Source organism: Cololabis saira, chromosome 13 (genome assembly GCF_033807715.1).
Source record: "Cololabis saira isolate AMF1-May2022 chromosome 13, fColSai1.1, whole genome shotgun sequence".
NCBI lineage: Eukaryota > Metazoa > Chordata > Actinopteri > Beloniformes > Belonidae > Cololabis > Cololabis saira.
Genome location: NC_084599.1, coordinates 46,731,098 through 46,749,758, shown reverse-complemented (window position 1 = coordinate 46,749,758; position 18,661 = coordinate 46,731,098). Strand labels below are relative to the sequence as shown.

At 40.7% G+C, this 18,661-nt stretch overlaps 1 protein-coding gene and 1 non-coding gene across 2 annotated transcripts in view; one reads left to right on the top strand and one right to left on the bottom strand.

Moving 5' to 3' along the window:
• The window catches only part of aspm (assembly factor for spindle microtubules), a 55,430-nt gene extending 48,379 nt beyond the window's left edge, over positions 1-7,051 (bottom strand). The window contains exons 1-2 of the mRNA XM_061739040.1: positions 6,611-7,051; positions 3,907-4,050 (exon numbers count right to left, since the gene is read on the bottom strand). Coding sequence (XP_061595024.1) covers positions 3,907-4,050; positions 6,611-6,913 — 447 coding nt within the window. The 5' untranslated portion in view covers positions 6,914-7,051. The remainder of the gene's footprint in view (positions 1-3,906; positions 4,051-6,610) is intronic.
• Positions 7,052-7,590: 539 nt separating this feature from the next.
• Positions 7,591-7,662, top strand: trnah-gug (transfer RNA histidin (anticodon GUG)). Its single transcript has one exon. It is a non-coding gene; the product is annotated as a tRNA-His (tRNA).
• Positions 7,663-18,661: the final 10,999 nt, after the last annotated feature.

Genomic DNA, 18,661 nt, shown 5'->3' with positions numbered 1-18,661 from the left:
TTTTGCACCACACTAATTTGACTAAAAAAGGAAAATATGGCATCTGAGTTATATTATTAACCTTTGTTTTAAGTCAAAAGTTCAACAGATGCTGTATTAAACGTAACCTGTGCACATCTTGGAAATGTTGTTTGTTTTCAATGAGATATTGTATAAAATGTTACTTTTCAAAGGGGGTGTACTCATTTATGCTGGGCACTGTATATATATATATATATATATATATATATACAGTTAGGTCCATAAATATTTGGACACTGACACAATTTTCAGTATTCCAGCTCTGTACAACACCACAATGGATTTGAAATGAAACAATCAAGATGTGCTTCAAGTGCAGACTTTCAGCTTTAATTTGAAGGTATTTACATCCAAATCAGGTGAACGGTGTAGGAATTACAACACATTTTATATGTACCTTCCACTTTTTAAGGGACCAAAAGTAATTGGACAACTAACATAATCATACATCAAATTGTCAATTTTTAATATTTTGTTGCAAATCCTTTGCAGTCGATGACAGCCTGAAGTCTGGAACCCATAGACATCACCAGACGCTGGGTTTGGTCCCTGGTGATGCTCTGCCAGGCCTCTGCTGCAGCCGTCTTCAGTTCCTGCTTGTTCTTTGGGCATTTTCCCTTCAGTTTTGCCTTCAGCAAGTGAAATGCATGCTCAATCGGATTCAGGTCAGGTGATTGACTTGGCCATTGCAGAACATTTCACTTCTTTGCCTCTTTGGTTGCTTTCGCAGTATGCTTCGGGTCATTGTCCATCTGCATTGTGAAGCGCCGACCAATGAATTTTGAAGCATTTGGCTGAATATGAGCAGATAATATTGCCCAAAACACTTCAGAATTCATCCTGCTGCTTTTGTCAGCTGCCACATCATCAATAAATATAAGAGAAGACTTCACCAGAGGAAATACAGAGGAAATACAGATGGGTTACACAAGGTAAACCGTTGGTGAGCCTCAAAAACAGGAAAGCCAGATTAAAGTGAACAGTTCCTTCCCTTCTCCATACTCTTCTCTTTCCATCATTGTGGTACAAGTTGATCTTTGTCTCATCTGTCCATAAGATGTTGTTCCAGAACTGCATTGGCTCTTTTAGACCTTTCTTAGCTAACTTTAATCTGGCCTTCCTGTTTTTGAGGCTCACCAATGGTTTACACCTTGTGTAACCCATCTGTATTTCCTCTGTATTTCCTCTGGTGAAGTCTTCTCTTATATTTATTGATGATGTGGCAGCTGACAAAAGCAGCAGAATGAATTCTGAAGTGTTTCGGGCAATATTATCTGCTCATATTCAGCCAAATGCTTCAAAATTCATTGGTCGGCGCTTCACAATGCAGATGGACAATGACCCGAAGCATACTGCGAAAGCAACCAAAGAGGCAAAGAAGTGAAATGTTCTGCAATGGCCAAGTCAATCACCTGACCTGAATCCGATTGAGCATGCATTTCACTTGCTGAAGGCAAAACTGAAGGGAAAATGCCCAAAGAACAAGCAGGAAGTGAAGACAACTGCAGCAGAGGCCTGGCAGAGCATCACCAGGGACGAAACCCAGCGTCTGGTGATGTCTATGGGTTCCAGACTTCAGGCTGTCATCGACTGCAAAGGATTTGCAACAAAATATTAAAAATTGACAATTTGATTTATGATTATGTTAGTTGTCCAATTACTTTTGGTCCCTTAAAAAGTGGAAGGTACATATAAAATGTGATGTAATTCCTACACCGTTCACCTGATTTGGATGTAAATACCTTCAAATTAAAGCTGAAAGTCTGCACTTGAAGCACATCTTGATTGTTTCATTTCAAATCCATTGTGGTGTTGTACAGAGCTGGAATACTGAAAATTGTGTCAGTGTCCAAATATTTATGGACCTAACTGTATATACATACATACACACACACACATACATACACACACATATATACTATATATATATAAATATATACATTTGTATATTATATATACAAATTAGCCCCGCCCCTTATTGGTTGATATATCAGTCCAATAACTTTTGAATGGTTTGACATAGAGAGTCATGGGTGGTGTCATTGGACTCGGTATTGAGTCCTTGACCTTCATTGGTGCAAATTAGCCCCGCCCCTTCTTCTGATTGGTTGTCCCTATTTTCTGCTATAACTTTTGAATGGTTTGACATAGAGAATCCTGTGTGGTGTCAGACTTAGTTTTGAGTCCTTCACCTTTATTGCTTGCAAAATATACACAAATGTGCAGCACGCCGTGGCACTCTCGAAATTTCTGCGAGGAAATTGTCTAGTTATTATTATTATTCAGGCTCACTCGCACTGAGACGAAGAGAGATCTGTGAAGTTTTGGTTTGCCGTCTAATCTGACAGTCAATATTAAAAATAATCACAAAAACTTCACTTTCAAACTTCAATAATTTCAAGCATTTAAACTAAAATGCAAGCACTTTCAAGGATTTCAAGCCCCCTAGGAACCCTGAATAAAATCACTTAAAAAAGCTGTCAATGCCAAGAGTACTTTAAGATGCCATTTCAATGTTTCCTGCATATTTAATGGAACTTGTGGAAAACTAAACGCAAATAATGGCGACTCACTTTAAGGCTGTAACTAACTTCCTCAGTTCCTTCTTTGCCCTCATGCCACCCGTGTGACGCCCTATTAGAGCGCCCATCGACTCTTAAGGCTGAATTATGGTTCCGCGTTAAACCAACGCAGAACCAACGCCGTAGGCTACGTGGGAGTCTCTCCGTAGCCTGCTAGCACCTCCCAAAACATGGAACTACGCGTCGAGGCGACGCAGGCCGAGAGGGCTGTGATTGGTTCTTGGTAGCAACGCATTTCCGGTTCCGGTTCGTGAAGCAGTCGTGAAATTTCAGCCTCTTTTCTTCGTGTGTGTGGGATTTTTTTTTTTTGCGGTTGTTTTGGTTTTTTACACAATAGTCGTCCTTATCTCTTTGATTCACTGTGACCGGAAAAACCGGAAGCTAAACAAAGTATCAATTAGCTCTGGGGGGTTAGTGCACCGCGGAGAAATGGAGTGATGGAGAAGTCCGAAGGTTCACGACGGTGTCGCGGCAACGGCGTCGCGGCGACGGCGTCGGTTTAACGCAGAACCTTAAATCAGGCATTAGAGGTTTCATATCCACTCTAGCAGGCTTCCTCAGGTGCAGAGCTCCTCCATCTCTCCTTAAAGGACACTGGGAATCTGACCAGAGCTCCTCTAATAACTAGCGCTGGGACGATACGGTAACTCACGATTCAATACTGTGGCGATATGTGGCCCACGATAACGATCACCATACTCCATATATTGTAAGAAATAATACCCGTAAAAAGGAAAACGTCTGTAGTTCTGCATTTATTCAATGCCAAAACTTCATACAATGTACAAAGAAAGTGTATTTGTATATTTCCTCTCTGCTGCTAGTCTGTAAATGTAAACTCTGAACAGCTGGACTGATTCAAGTGCATGAACATTAATAACCCCGAGGGGCCCCTACCTTCTTCCTGCGGGGGCCCTCGGCCCTCCCCAGGACCCCTACCTTCTTCCTGCGGGGGCCCTCGGCCCTCCCCAGGACCCCTACCTTCTTCCTGCGGGGGCCCTCGGCCCTCCCCAGGACCCTGCCCCCCCCAGGACCCCTACCTTCTTCCTGCGGGGGCCCTCGGCCCTCCCCAGGACCCCTACCTTCTTCCTGCGGGGGCCCTCGGCCCTCCCCAGGACCCCTACCTTCTTCCTGCGGGGGCCCTCGGCCCTCCCCAGGACCCCTACCTTCTTCCTGCAGGGGCCCTCGGCCCTCCCCAGGCCCTCGCCCCCCCCAGGACCCTGGCCCCCCCCAGGACCCTGGCCCCCCCCAGGACCCCTACCTTCTTCCTGCGGGGGCCCTCGGCCCTCCCCAGGACCCCTACCTTCTTCCTGCGGGGGCCCTCGGCCCTCCCCAGGACCACGGCCTGGTGCTTCAGGACTCCGTTGGCGCTGAAGAGGATCAGCTCGCGGGCCCTCCCCTCCTCCGTCGGGGTCCATGTCACCGTCAGGAGGAACGATCCCTGGGGCTGCAGAGGAAGAGCAGCAAGTATTTACACATCTATATTAATATTTATTAGAGCTGCAGAGGAAGAGCAGCAAGTATTTACACATCTATATTAATATTAGAGCTGCAGAGGAAGAGCAGCAAGTATTTACACATCTATATTAATATTAGGGCTGCAGAGGAAGAGCAGCAAGTATTTATACATCTATATTAATATTAGAGCTGCAGAGGAAGAGCAGCAAGTATTTATACATCTATATTAATATTTATTAGGGCTGCAGAGGAAGAGCAGCAAGTATTTATACATCTATATTAATATTTATTAGGGCTGCAGAGGAAGAGCAGCAAGTATTTACACATCTATATTAATATTAGAGCTGCAGAGGAAGAGCAGCAAGTATTTATACATCTATATTAATATTTATTAGGGCTGCAGAGGAAGAGCAGCAAGTATTTACATATCTATATTAATATTTATTAGATCTGAGGAGGAAGAGCAGCAAGTATTTATACATCTATATTAATATTTATTAGGGCTGCAGAGGAAGAGCAGCAAGTATTTACATATCTATATTAATATTTATTAGATCTGAGGAGGAAGAGCAGCAAGTATTTATACATCTATATTAATATTTATTAGAGCTGAGGAGGAAGAGCAGCAAGTATTTATACATCTATATTAATATTTATTAGAGCTGCAGAGGAAGAGCAGCAAGTATTTATACATCTATATTAATATTTATTAGAGCTGCAAACGAAGAGCAGGAAGTATTTATACATCTATATTAATATATATATCTATATATATCTATATCGATATAGAGATTTATAGTAATATATAATATATATATATATATATATATATATATATAAATATGTCGATATAGAGATTTATAGTAATTTTTATGTACCGTAACTTGAAACATGTGTTTTGATGTTGTTTTTTTCTTTATGAGAATAGAATAAACTTTATTGATCCCCAGAAGGGAAATTCACTTGTGCAGAAACACACACACACACACACACACACACACACACACACACACACACACACACACACACACACACACACACACACACACACACACACACACACACACACACACACACACACACACACACACACACACACACACACACACACACACACGCTCAACGGTTTATACAAAATATACACGCAAGTATGAAAAGGAATAAAAAAGTATATCCTAATAAAAATAACCAATAAATAGCTTAGTAATTAAAAAGAGCAATATAAAAAATGAGTAATGTACAAAAGAAGCACTAAACCTGAAAAACGAATAATATATATACATGTGCAAAGAAACAAAAATACCAGTGATGCATTTGGAGAGAGAAGGTTATTGCACTTTAAACAATTATTTAAATAATAAATAAAATAAAAATATAAATAAAATATTAAATAAGTCTATATTTCCTCCCACTCCTTTTCGAACATGTATCTCGAAATATGTGTTTTGATATTGTTTTTTTGTTTTCCTTTATGTGATGGAATGCCCACCTGGATTTGTTTTCTTGTTATACACAGTACTGGAGTAGAGGGGGGATGAGGGGGGATGAGGGGGGATGGCATCGCCCCCTGAAATAAAAACGGTCCAAATCATCCCCCCTGAAATAAAAACGGTCCAAATCATCCCCCCCTGAAATAAAAACGGTCCAAATCACCCCCCCTGAAATAAAAACGGTCCAAATCATCCCCCCTGAAATAAAAACGGTCCAAATCATCCCCCCTGAAATAAAAACGGTCCAAATCATCCCCCCTGAAATAAAAACGGTCCAAATCATCCCCCCCTGTAAAACTTCCATCCCCTCCTTTCCATCCCTTATGTCATTTCATCAATGAATGTGGTTTTACTGCTATTTCAACATTTAGATTCATCACCAGAAAAATAACACCAGAAAAGTAACTTATTTGACAATTTTCACCTGTTTCAAGTAAATTTTCACTTGAAATAAGTAGAAAAATCTGCCAGTGGGACAAGATTTATCTTCTTATTACAAGCAAAAAAATCTTGTTCCACTGGCAGATTTTTCTACTTATTTCAAGTGAAAATCTACTTGAAACAGGTGAAAATTGTTGTTTTTTCCAGTGATGAGTCTTGTTTTAAGTGTAATGAGATTTTTTTTACTAAAATGAGACATTTTAACTAGAAATAAGACCAATATTCTTGTTAAGATTGTGAGTTTTTGCAGTGATCCATGTTACTTATCCTGTGAAGGACAGAGTCATATTGATAAGTTCAGAAAAGTGTTTTTTATTGTTGTGTTTTGATGTATTTGATGTAAGTCCAGTGGATATTTAAAGCTTACAGAAGGCTGCATTTAACTGCTGCTATGTCATTCCTGCAGTATTTCTGCAGCTGTTTTGGTCACTGCTATTATTTGTAATATATTATATTATTTGTAATCAGCACAAATTATCTGTCCCCATATGATAAAATCCACCACCCCCCCTGATTTATTTTTACAACTCGAGTACTGGTTATAAACATATAAAGCAGAACCCACCTGGATGGTGAAGGTGTTTTTAAAGGTTTTAAAGGTGTGAAGGGAGAACCCACCTGGATGGTGAAGGAGCGCTGATCCACAGAGAAGCCTTTGCTGGAGTTAATCTTGTCGACAGAAACCTCCGCTTCCACCTCCTCTGTGGGGTTATCGATCTGCAACACCGCAGACCTGGAGCTGCCCAACTTCACCGTCCCGAATGTCACAAAAGGAGGCTTGGAAAACTGTAACAAACTCAGAACCGGGACCTGGTTCTCCTTCCCCGGACTGATGCTGGTCCTCCTGCCCGGGCTGAGGGCTCTCCTGCCCGGGCTGATGTCCAGGAATCCCCGCTGCGCTGCCGGTCCCACTTCAGCCATCTCACACGTTCTAACGTCGCTTAATTAAGCCTCATATTAAAAAAAACATCAAATAAATGCGTTTCACCTTTAAAAATCCTTGTAAAATCCGCACAAAACGTGGTTTAATCCCAACACTCGCGTCGCACACGCTCCTCTCAACACAACACTGACTGTAGTTTGAAATGTGTGACGTGTTCTCATCAGCCAATGGCAGCAGGGCTGCTGCTGCGTCGTAGCCAATGAGCGAAGAGCTGCGGACGCCGTGAGCCGGGCAGCCAATCAGAAGCCGGATCCAGTTTAAACCGCCGGAGAACACGCCCACATTCTGAAAACGGATCAATATATTCTAAAATCATGACACAAATTAGACGCTATATTCAATAAAACGAAACGATAATGTAATATTGTTTTGAATAAAGAATAATTTAGCCTTAAGAGTTCGAAATTACATCTGAATTTACAGAATTATCGCTGAAAAAGCCCACCGTGGTGTTTTAGTTTCCTCTCCTTAGGCGGTAAACGGTTAATATCTTAGATTTGGCTGTAATAAATGTTATAAATGTATTTGTTCCAGTTTGAGCCGGATTAAAACACTTATAGACGTGTTCTGTGAGGATAGTCCCGGGTTTAGGTCCGGGTTTCTGCGGATACTAGCGGGTTTCCGGGGCCCTCTCCGCCACCCGGACGGATAGCTCGCCGTGATCGTATAGTGGTTAGTACTCTGCGTTGTGGCCGCAGCAACCCCGGTTCGAATCCGGGTCACGGCAGTCCGGACGGACACTTTTTATTCTTGTTTTGTTTTTAACAATAAGAAACATAAAGTATTAGTCATATAAGATCTGGAATAATATTTTAAAAGCATTTCCACATGTTTCCAGCAGCCCACTGCAGCGTTGACTGGTTTCTGATTTAGGGTGAATAAGTGTTAGAAAAGTCACATAAACCTAGTTAATAATTAGGCCTGTGTTGAAAAAATCGATTTTCTGATTCTAAATCGATTCTCATATGAATTCCTAAAAATCGATTTGTATGTCTAAAGATTGATTTTTATTTTTTTATTTTTTTCATAAAAAAAAAAAAATATATATATATATATATATATATATATATATATATATATATATATATATATATATATATATATATATATATATATATATATTTTTTTTTTTTTTTTTTTTTTTTTTTCTCATCATTTGCCTGGTGAACTTTTAATCCCAGTAGTTTTGAAAACTCCTGAACTGATCATGAACTGAACTGATCATATACATACACACACACACACACACACATGCATGATCATATACATACACACACACACATAGACATACACACTGGCTTGTTCACCTGCATGCTGGCTCTCTAGTTTTTGGGTTTAGGTAGCGGTAGCGATAGCTTAGCTCAGACTGCGATCAGATCTCAAGATTTAGGTCGATTGCTGTTCGTGTTTTGGTTGGCTCCGCGCCGGTTTCGTGCTTTGTTTGTGGTTTTTTGTTGCAGATTTCCAGTGCTTGACGTGTGTCTCCGTGTGTTCCTGCTTCCTGGATTGGCAGTGGATGTCGTCACCCCCCCCCCCCCCACCTCCCCCCCCCCCCCCACCTCCTCCCCCCCCCAAAAAAAAAAAAAAAAAAAAAAAACACTGGGTTTGTATGTGTATATTTATGTATGTGTACGCATATGTGTGCGTATATATATGTATATATTACATATAGTAATAATGCACATATATACACTTTTGGTTTCTACCGTCATGGTATCAATCAATAGTATGTGTGCAGACAAGGTAAAAAAAAAAAAAAAAAAAGAAAACTCCTGAACTAAATGAACTTTTCTTTAGAGAAAATGCTGGACATTTCAGCTTAAATTTCTAAATGTTAAATTAGTTCAATGAAGTTCATATTATCTATATTTATATTTATTGTTATCGGACACGGTTTGTCATGAAATACCTGAAAAACACCGGTGCTTCATGTCCAGCTGTGTCTGGTGACAGAATAAACCAGACAAGATAAAATAATCTGTTACTGCTTGAACTGTTGATATTTCTTTCTTTTTTTGCACTTTAAATGGATATTGAAATGCCTATTTGAGTTATTTATTTCTTAGTTATTTCACAATAATTATTGTGAAATTATTATTTCAATAGTTATTTTACAGTCATATAATCCAGGAAACACCAACCCAAATCAATATCCAATCAAATGGTGATAATCGATTCTGAATCTTAAGAATCAGAATTGAATCTATTGTTGACATTTGAATGGATCCCCAGCTCTATTAATAATAATAAATGATAATAAACTTTATTTCTGTAGCACTTTCACACAGGAACTGCAGCTCAAAGTGCTTCCCAGTAGGAACATAGACATGTAAGAACAACGAGAAATAGAGAAATAAACAATCATATATTTGTTTAGCCCCTTTTTTATGAGTGAAACGATGTTTTAACTGTTTAACTGGAACCTGAATTGAATTAGATGCATAATATTATTTTTGAATGTCATGAACACATGAAAACAAATTATTATCCAGCAATTCACTTTAATACAAAATTACAAAATGAACTGAATAAAATAAGTATCTGTTTTAAACAGAAACCTGTCCTGCTTTAACTTAAAACTTAAATTAATATAAAACAATAGAAAGAAACAGAACATCCATTCTGTAACAAAGGTGCAAACAGAAAGTCTGTAGAAAACTTAAACATGTTTGTGCCTCAAAGGCCACGACTGTAGTTGGAGTAAAAAAGATAAAATAACTTATCTTAAATAACTTAACTTAGATAACAGCTCAATGCCATTTCCATTGGTATTTCATGACTATTTTCTGACTCTCACAGTAAAACAGACAAGTGTGTCCGTTTCCAGCTCAATACGGGACTTTAGTTCATAAATACGGGACGATTCTGTTATTCAGGGGACGGTTAAGCCGATTATAATACACTGCAAACTCTGAAATTATAATACACTGCAAAAACTCTAAAATTATATTACACTGCAAAAACTCTAAAATTATAATACACTGCAAAAACTCTAAAATTATATTACACTGCAAAAACTCTAAAATTATATTACACTGCAAAAACTCTAAAATTATATTACACTGCAAAAACTCTAAAATTATAATACACTGCAAAAACTCTAAAATTATATTACACTGCAAAAACTCTAAAATTATATTACACTGCAAAAACTCTAAATCTTAACAAGAATATTTGTCTTATTCCTAGTTAAAATGTCAAATTTTTAGTAAAAAAAAAAATCTCATTACATTTAAAACAAGACTCATCACTGGAAAAAACAACAATTTTCACCTGTTTCAAGTAGATTTTCACTTGAAATAAGTAGAAAAATCTGCCAGTGGAACCAGATTGTTTTGCTTGTAATAAGAAGATAAATCTTGTTCCACTGGCAGATTTTTCTACTTATTTCAAGTGAAAATTTACTTGAAACAGGTGAAAATTGTCAAATAACAAGTTATTTTTCTGGTAAAGACTCTTGTTTTAAGTGTAATGAGGTTTTTTGACTAAAAATGAGACATTTTAACTAGAAATAATATTCCTGGTAAGATGTAGAGTTTTTTCAGACAGTTCTAATAACTTTGAGCATGAAGGTTCTCCGTGTGTTGCAGCAAAGCTGTAGAAACCGCTGTATGAAGTCATCTATTACTATTCGTAACTATTTAAATCTGAGTTCAGTGAGCAAAAAAAAAACAAATTCCGTGTCTGGCATGTTCATACTTGGCCAATAAAACTTCTTCTTCTTCTTCTTCTTCTTCTTCTTCTTCTTCTTCTTCTTCTTCTTCTTCTTCTTCCTGTGAGAGGAGTGTGAGTGGAAGAGCTGAGAGTGGATGGTTGATTTTTCTATTTTCTGTCCTTTGTTCTTTCATGTTTTGTTAGTGGTGTTTGTGTCAGTTGTTTAGTGTTGTGTTTGGTTAGTTTTATTTAAGTTTGTAGTTGTTTTTGTGTGTTTTTGCCAGCCAGGCTTTGTCTGGCTGGAGGACCACTCGAAGCCAAAATGGCTGCCAGTGGCTTCTCCAAGCTGTCTCGGAAGCATGGCATCAAAGTCGGTGCCGGCTCTCCGTGCAGCGTGGAGGAGGTGGCTTTGGCTGTGGGGGAGATCATCGGGCACAGCTCTGTCATGTCTGCTGCCCGCATGAACAAAGCTGTGGTTTTGTTTTTGGAGAAGGAGGACCAGGTGAAATGTTTGGTGGAGAAAGGCATCACAGTGAATGGTCTGTTTGAGCCTGTGCTGCCGCTTACGCAGCCAGCAACTAAAATAACACTGTCAAACGTTCCTCCATTCATCAGTGATGAGTTCCTGGTTCGAGAGCTGTCCCGTCACGGTAAGGTGATATCACCGATCAAAAAGATATTGTCTGGTTGTAAGTCACCACTTTTAAAACATGTTGTTTCTTACCGGAGACAGCTCTTTATGATCCTTAACAACAAAACGGAAGAATTTAATTATCGTTTCTTTGTTCGTGTGGACGATTTTGATTATGTTCTGTTTGCGACTTCTTCCCTGGTGAAGTGTTTTGGCTGTGGTGAGGAGGGACACCTCATTAAGGCCTGTCCTAACCGCGCCGGCTCGGCGGGGGCGACGGCGGCCGCTGCCACCGAGCGGCCGGCTCCTGCTGCGCGGCGGCGGAGTCCTGCTGCCGCGGGGGGGGATGGGGCTGTGGGGGGAGCTGACTCAGACGCTCCGTCCGGGTCGGACCCCCCCGCGGCTTCATCCGCTCCAGTGGTTGAGAGTCAGGTGGAGAAGGAACAGGTGGAGAAGGAACAGAGCCATGACAGTGGTTGTGCTGAGGTGAGTGGTGAGAGGGAGAGTGGAGCAGGTGAAGGTGGAAAAATGGCAGCTGAGGTGACAGGTGGGCTTGGACCTGAGCTGACTGAACCAGGTGAGGTGACAAGTGAGTTGGGTGAGGTGACAAGTGTGCTGGGTGAGGTTACAAGTGAGTTGGGTGAGGTGACAAGTGTGCTGGGTGAGGTGACAAGTGAGTTGGGTGAGGTGACAAGTGTGCTGGGTGAGGTAGGTGAACTGGGTGAAACCGGTAAAGTGACTGGTGAGTTGGGTGAAACAGAAAAAATAACAGGTGAGCTGGCCGAAACCGGTAAAGTGCCTGGTGAGTTGTGTGAGGCTGGTGCAGCTACTGAGGCTGAGGTCATGGAGGTCTGTGCTCCATCAAAACGGCGCAGCAAGCGAAAAAATACCCAGAAGGATGTTGTGGGCTGTAAAGCTGGTCGGCTGTGGGCAAAACCGAGTGCTGCAGACAGCAGTGATAGTGAAGGCTGCATATCTGACTGCAGTGACATGTCGTGCAGTCAGATGACTGCAAGTCAAGACAAGAAACTATACTCTGAAACCATGTTTAAGGCGTTCCTGCAGCAGACAAAAGGCATGAAAGGCCTGGATATAGAGCAGCATTTTCCTGACAAGCTCATTTTTTATAACTCAGCAAAACGTGTCATTAAAAACCGAGCTACATCAGATCTCACTGATCAGGAAATTTTTAGACTAAGAAAACAGATGCTTAAGGTGAGAAAACAACTCGGTTTTTAATGATGTTGAAGCTGTTGGTTTTACTCTTATTTATCTCTTTTACTGTTTTTGTTTTTAACATCTCCATAACAATGGATTCTTTTAGAGTGGGGACGTTAAATGTGAATGGTGCCAGAGAGGCAAGGAAAAGGGCACTGGTGTTTGACACAGCAAGGATGAAAAATATTGATGTATTGTTTTTACAAGAAACACACAGTGATGAAGGCAATGAGGCGGATTGGAACAAAGAGTGGGAAGGAGAGGTGGCTTTGAGCCATAACACCACACTCAGCGGTGGAGTGGCCTTCCTGTTCTCTCGGAACTTTACTCCATCATCCCTGGAGGTCGAGCATGTGGTGAAGGGGAGGTGTCTTTTAGTAAAGGCACAGTTTGAACATCACACCTTGTTTTTTATGAACATTTACGCTCCAACAAACGGTACAGAGAGGAAGAGCTTTCTAGAAAAAGTCAATACTAGACTGAATTGCTGTGGCTCGGAGGATTTTTTATTCTTGGGTGGAGATTTTAACTGTACCGAGTACGAGTTTTTAGATCGTAATCATGCAGAGCCTCATCCAGCCTCCCAACACGCTCTGAAGCAGCTGGTCTACTCCCACGGCCTGGTGGATGTGTGGCGAAGGATGCACACAGACTGCAGACAGTACACGTGGTCCCACCTGAGAGAGGACAGAATCTCCTTAGCCAGACTTGATCGTTTTTATTGTTTTAAGCACCATTTTAATGTTTTTAAGCTGTGTAAAATAATGCCAGCTGGTTTTACGGATCATTCTTTGGTTTTATGTCATGTCAACATAAAGAACATTTTACCTAAGAGTGCATACTGGCATTTTAATTCAGTTTTAACATTTGATAAAGGTTTTAGCGAGGCTTTTAGATTTTTTTGGACTGGTTTTAGAAACAGGAAAGCTGATTTTACATGTCTTAGGCAGTGGTGGGACCATGGCAAGACTGAGATAAAGCTTTTGTGTCAGCAGTATACTCTCAATGTCACACGTGACATCTGTCGATCTATGAAAGACCTGGAGACTGAGATCGTGGAGCTAGAAACAATGAGTGCTTCCACAGGAAATCGAGGATATATTGAAATCCTCAAGTCCAAAAAAATGGCTTTAGCCAACCTGCTGGACACCAGGGTACAGGGTGCATTGGTCCGGTCCCGGGTCCAGAACATCACAGCGATGGATGCTCCCTCTAGCTTCTTCTTTGGCCTGGAGAAGAAGCATGGACAGAGGAAAGTGATCCACACTCTGCTCTCTGACACGGGGCAGGAGCTGACTGAGCCTGGTCAGATCAGAAGGCGAGCTGTGCAGTTTTATTCATCTCTCTTTACGAGCGAGTACGTGGAGGATGATGATCTGTTCGAGGGGTTCTGTGGTGAACTGCCTCTGGTCTCTGAGGAGACCAACTCACAGCTTGACAGGCCACTGCAGATGGAGGAGCTACACGCCGCTCTGCAGGGTATGCAGGGACGGCGGTCTCCTGGCATCGATGGCCTGACTGTAGAGTTCTACAAAGCCTTCTGGAGCATTTTAGCACCTGACATCCTAGAGGTGTTTAATGACAGTCTGACCTCAGGTTCTCTGCCACTGTCCTGTCGCAGGGCTGTTGTTGCCCTGCTGCCAAAAAAAGGGAATCTGCAGGACATAAAGAACTGGCGCCCCGTGTCACTGTTGTGCACTGACTACAAGATCCTGTCCAAGGCTTTGGCCAACAGGCTTAGAGAAGCTATGGAGCAGGTCATCCACCGGGATCAGACCTACTGTGTGCCCGGCAGGTCCATGGTAGACAATGTCTACCTAATTCGAGATGTTTTGGAGGTCTCTAGCTCATTGGGTATAAATACTGGTCTCATTTCGTTAGATCAGGAAAAGGCATTTGACCGTGTTGAGCACGGCTTCCTCTGGAAAACCATGGGGAAATTTGGGTTCAGCACTGGTTTCATTGCCAAGATCCGGGTGTTATATAGTGACATTGAGAGTGTACTGAAGTTTAATGGCAGTCTGTGTGCTCCTTTCGGGGTGCATAGAGGCATCCGGCAGGGCTGCGCTCTGTCTGGGATGCTCTACGCACTCTCCCTGGAACCCCTCCTCTGCAAGATCCGCACAAGAATCCGTGGCCTGATTTTACCTGGTTTTAGTGAAAACATAATTTTATCTGCTTACGCAGATGATGTTATTGTTTTAATTAATAACCAAAATGATATTGACATTTTATCTAATTTAACAGTTTTATTCAACACTCTGTCTGCAGCGAGGGTGAATTGGAGCAAGAGTGAAGCCCTTGCTGTCGGTAGTTGGCGTGACGGTCTCCCAGTTCTTCCCCAGGGTCTGTCCTGGAAAACTGACGGCCTTAAATACCTTGGCGTCTTCCTCGGGAACGAGGCTATGATCCGGAGGAACTGGGAGGGCGTCACTGAAAAAATTGAAGCCAAACTGAAAAACTGGAAATGGCTGCTCCCTCAGATGTCGTATCGAGGCAGGGTTCTTGTGCTGAACAATCTTGTGGCCTCCCTGCTTTGGCACCGTTTGGCCTGTATGGATCCTCCATCAGGTCTTTTAGCCCAGATCCAAGCAAAGCTTGTTAACTTTTTCTGGGATGGCTTTCACTGGGTGCCACAGGGGGTGCTGTTTTTACCCAGAGAGGAGGGGGGACAGGGCCTCATCCACTTGGCCAGCAGAACTGCCACCTTCAGACTACAGTTCATTCAGAGGTTTTTGTCAGGGCCGGCAGATCTGGTGTGGAGAGAAGTGGCCGGCTGCATACTCAGGCGTGTGAGTAACTTGGGACTGGATGCTGCTCTGTTTTTAATCGATTTTACATTTTTAAGGTTAAATGGGTTGCCTCCTTTTTATCAGGGTGTTTTTAAATCATGGGCCCTTTTTAAATGTGATTCAGGAAAAAGCTCTAACTCTCTGTTCTGGTTGTTGAGAGAACCTCTAGTTCATGGAGCCAGGCTGGATGTCTGCAGTGGAGCTGTGCCTGGGCTGACGGCAGCGCTGTGCAGGACCAAGACTCTGGTCCTGAAACAGCTGGTGGACACCGCGGGCCCGGCGCTGTCAGACTCTCAGGCGGTGGGCTCTCTGCTGGGCATCCAGTCCAGCAGGGTAACCCAGAGGATTCTGGAGCTGTGGAGGCAGAGGCTCTCTGGGAGGGAGAGAAGCCTCCTGATGGACTACGGCAGAGGGACTGAACCTGATCACAGGGACCCATTCCCGGAGGTCTTAATAAGTCCCCAATTTGGAGAACTGGATGGACCTCTCCTCAAGGACCCTCAGTGGCTCAGCTTGCACACAGCTGACAGAAAACTCATCTACAGAAACTGTGTGAAAGCTGTCAACAAAAAAGGACTGTGTGACAGGGCGTCCACTGTATGGACTGACAAGCTGGGAGGAGATGGAGAGCGTCCGGAGTGGAGAGTCTTGTACAAACCTCCCCTCAAGAAGAGAACAGCCGACCTCCAGTGGAGGATTTTACACGGAGCCATCGCCACCAATGCCTTCATCTCTGTCATTAATCCTGCTGTGTCAAACCAGTGCCCTTTCTGTCACCTTCGCGAGACGGTTTTCCATGTTTTTAGTGAGTGTAAGAGACTTTCACAGTTCTTCACTCTTTTAACCACTGTTTTTAGTCTTTTTAATGAGACTTTTTGCAACACAAATTTTATTTATGGTGCAGGATACAGGAAGAGAAGTCAGAAAAAGTGGCAACTACTGAATTTTATTTCTGGTGAAGCCAAGATGGCGATTTATATATCCAGGAAGAACAAAATAGAGGACAGGGCAGTTCAGGAGGCTGCCTCAGTGTGGCGCTGCAACACCAAATGCAGACTGAAACTGGAATTCAATTTTTATAAAATGATGAATGATTTGGATTGTTTTAAGAACATCTGGTGTTATAATAATGTCCTGTGTAATGTTGTAAATAAAGAACTGCACTTTGCACTTTTCCTTCAAGACTGAAATGCTGATGTAGCCGTTTATTTATTTATTGGGTATTCTGTATTGTTAAGGCACTTCAGCACTTTATGACATGTGATGTGAACTGTATCCTTTGAAACTGTAAATAAAGTGTGTTTGTAAAAATCAAAAATCTTCTTCTTCTTCTTCTTCTTCTTCTTCTTCTGTTCTAGTTATTGATTACTTTGTTGTGATTAGGTTTTAATGTTTGGTCATAGTTTGCAGGAACGTGTCTGCTGTTTTGTAACTGTTTAGTCCATGTTTAGTTTGTGTTTCACTCACAGTGACAGGATCATTTCTAGTTAGTTTAATTTACTCAGGAGTTGATACCAGTTGTAAAAACAGTATCCATTTACACTCACACACACTTGTGTTTTTGTCTTTATTCTTCATTATTATTTATATATTGCATTATTAGTTTGCCATCACTTTTGTGTAGTTATACTTTTATGTTTGTGTATGTTACAAGATTAACATGTATGTTATGTTAATCTTGTTCTTTATAACATGTTAAATGTTAATAACTTCAGTGGCTTCAAATAAGCCCCTTGGTTTTTTTCCCTCTTCCTGCACCGTATAGTTTTATCTGTGATATTTTATTATATACCTTTAAAACTGTGCAATACAATAAACTAAACTATACTATAAAAATAATAATAATAATATTATGATGCATTCTTCATTGCAAAATCAGCTGAAGATAGTTAGAACATCACCAGTTTAAGATAAACAAGCCTGTACCATCATAGAACTGGAATGAACCTTTTTGAACCTTTTACAGCCTTTTCTTCATCAGTTAAAGCTGAAATCAGCCCTGGTGACCGGACTGGTCTGTTATTATTTTAACCTTTAACAGCCTTTTCTTCCTTAAATCAGCTTAGATCAGCCCTGGTGACCGGACTGGTCTGTTATTATTTTAACCTTTTAACAGCCTTTTCTTCCTTAAATCAGCTTAGATCAGCCCTGGTGACCGGACTGGTCAGTTATGTAAGTGTTCTGTTGTTGCAACACCAGGAATATTGATCTGCAGGCCGGTGAATATTGATCTGCAGCCCATGGTCTCATGTTGATTCTGCTGAGGCAAAGGTCAAAGGTTTCACTACGAGGTAAAACTGAAGTTATATATATATTATATATAATAAACCTGAAGTAAAAGAGCAACAAAGCGTGTGCTGGTGAAACTTAAAACATTTACCTGCTAACAGAGAGACGTTAACGTTAAAGAGCATATTGCAGGTTAGGGTTTTTTCAAAAATTATACCTGACCTTATGTGAAAATGACTATGTGAGAAGTTAATGTAGATTTAATATGTTTTACAAGACATAAGGCACGTATTCAGAGGAACAAGTGGCTGATTTTAGCCAAGCTCCTACAAACGCTTTTTTTTCCAACACTGCGTCATATGACGCAGCGGGAGGGAGACGTCTCCACTAAAGTACTATAGTACTAGTACTATAGTCTCCACTAAAGTACTATAGTACTAGTACTCTAGTCTCCACTAGAGTACTATAGTACTAGTACTCTAGTCTCCACTAAAGTACTATAGTACTAGTACTCTAGTCTCCACAGCTCTGCCCCATCTTACTGCCCAGATATATATATATATATATATATATATATACATATATATATATATATATATACACACATACATACATACATACATACATACATACATACATACATACATATATGTATGTATGTATGTATGTATGTATGTATATATATACATATATATACATGTATATATATGTATATATATATATATATACATATATATACACATATATATGTATATATATGTATATATATGTATATATATATATATATACATATATATACATATATATGTATATATATGTATATACATATATATACATATATATGTATATATATGTATATATATATATATATATATATATATATATATATATATATATATATATATATATATATATACATACATACATACATACATACATATATATATATATATATATATATATATATATACATATATATACATATACCGATCCTGCAGATCCAGAGAGTGAAGGTCTATTCTAGTTGAACCCACGTCTCTTTTCTCTGCAGCTTCTCTATTTGCTCTGCGTGACTAATGAAACTTGTATTTTATGACATTAGTTTTGTTCCAAATCCCCCAGGACCTTCAGCCCCGTCCTGGACTGATCGATTGATTGATTGATTGATGAACACAAGTCAGAGCCAGGATTAGATCAGGGGA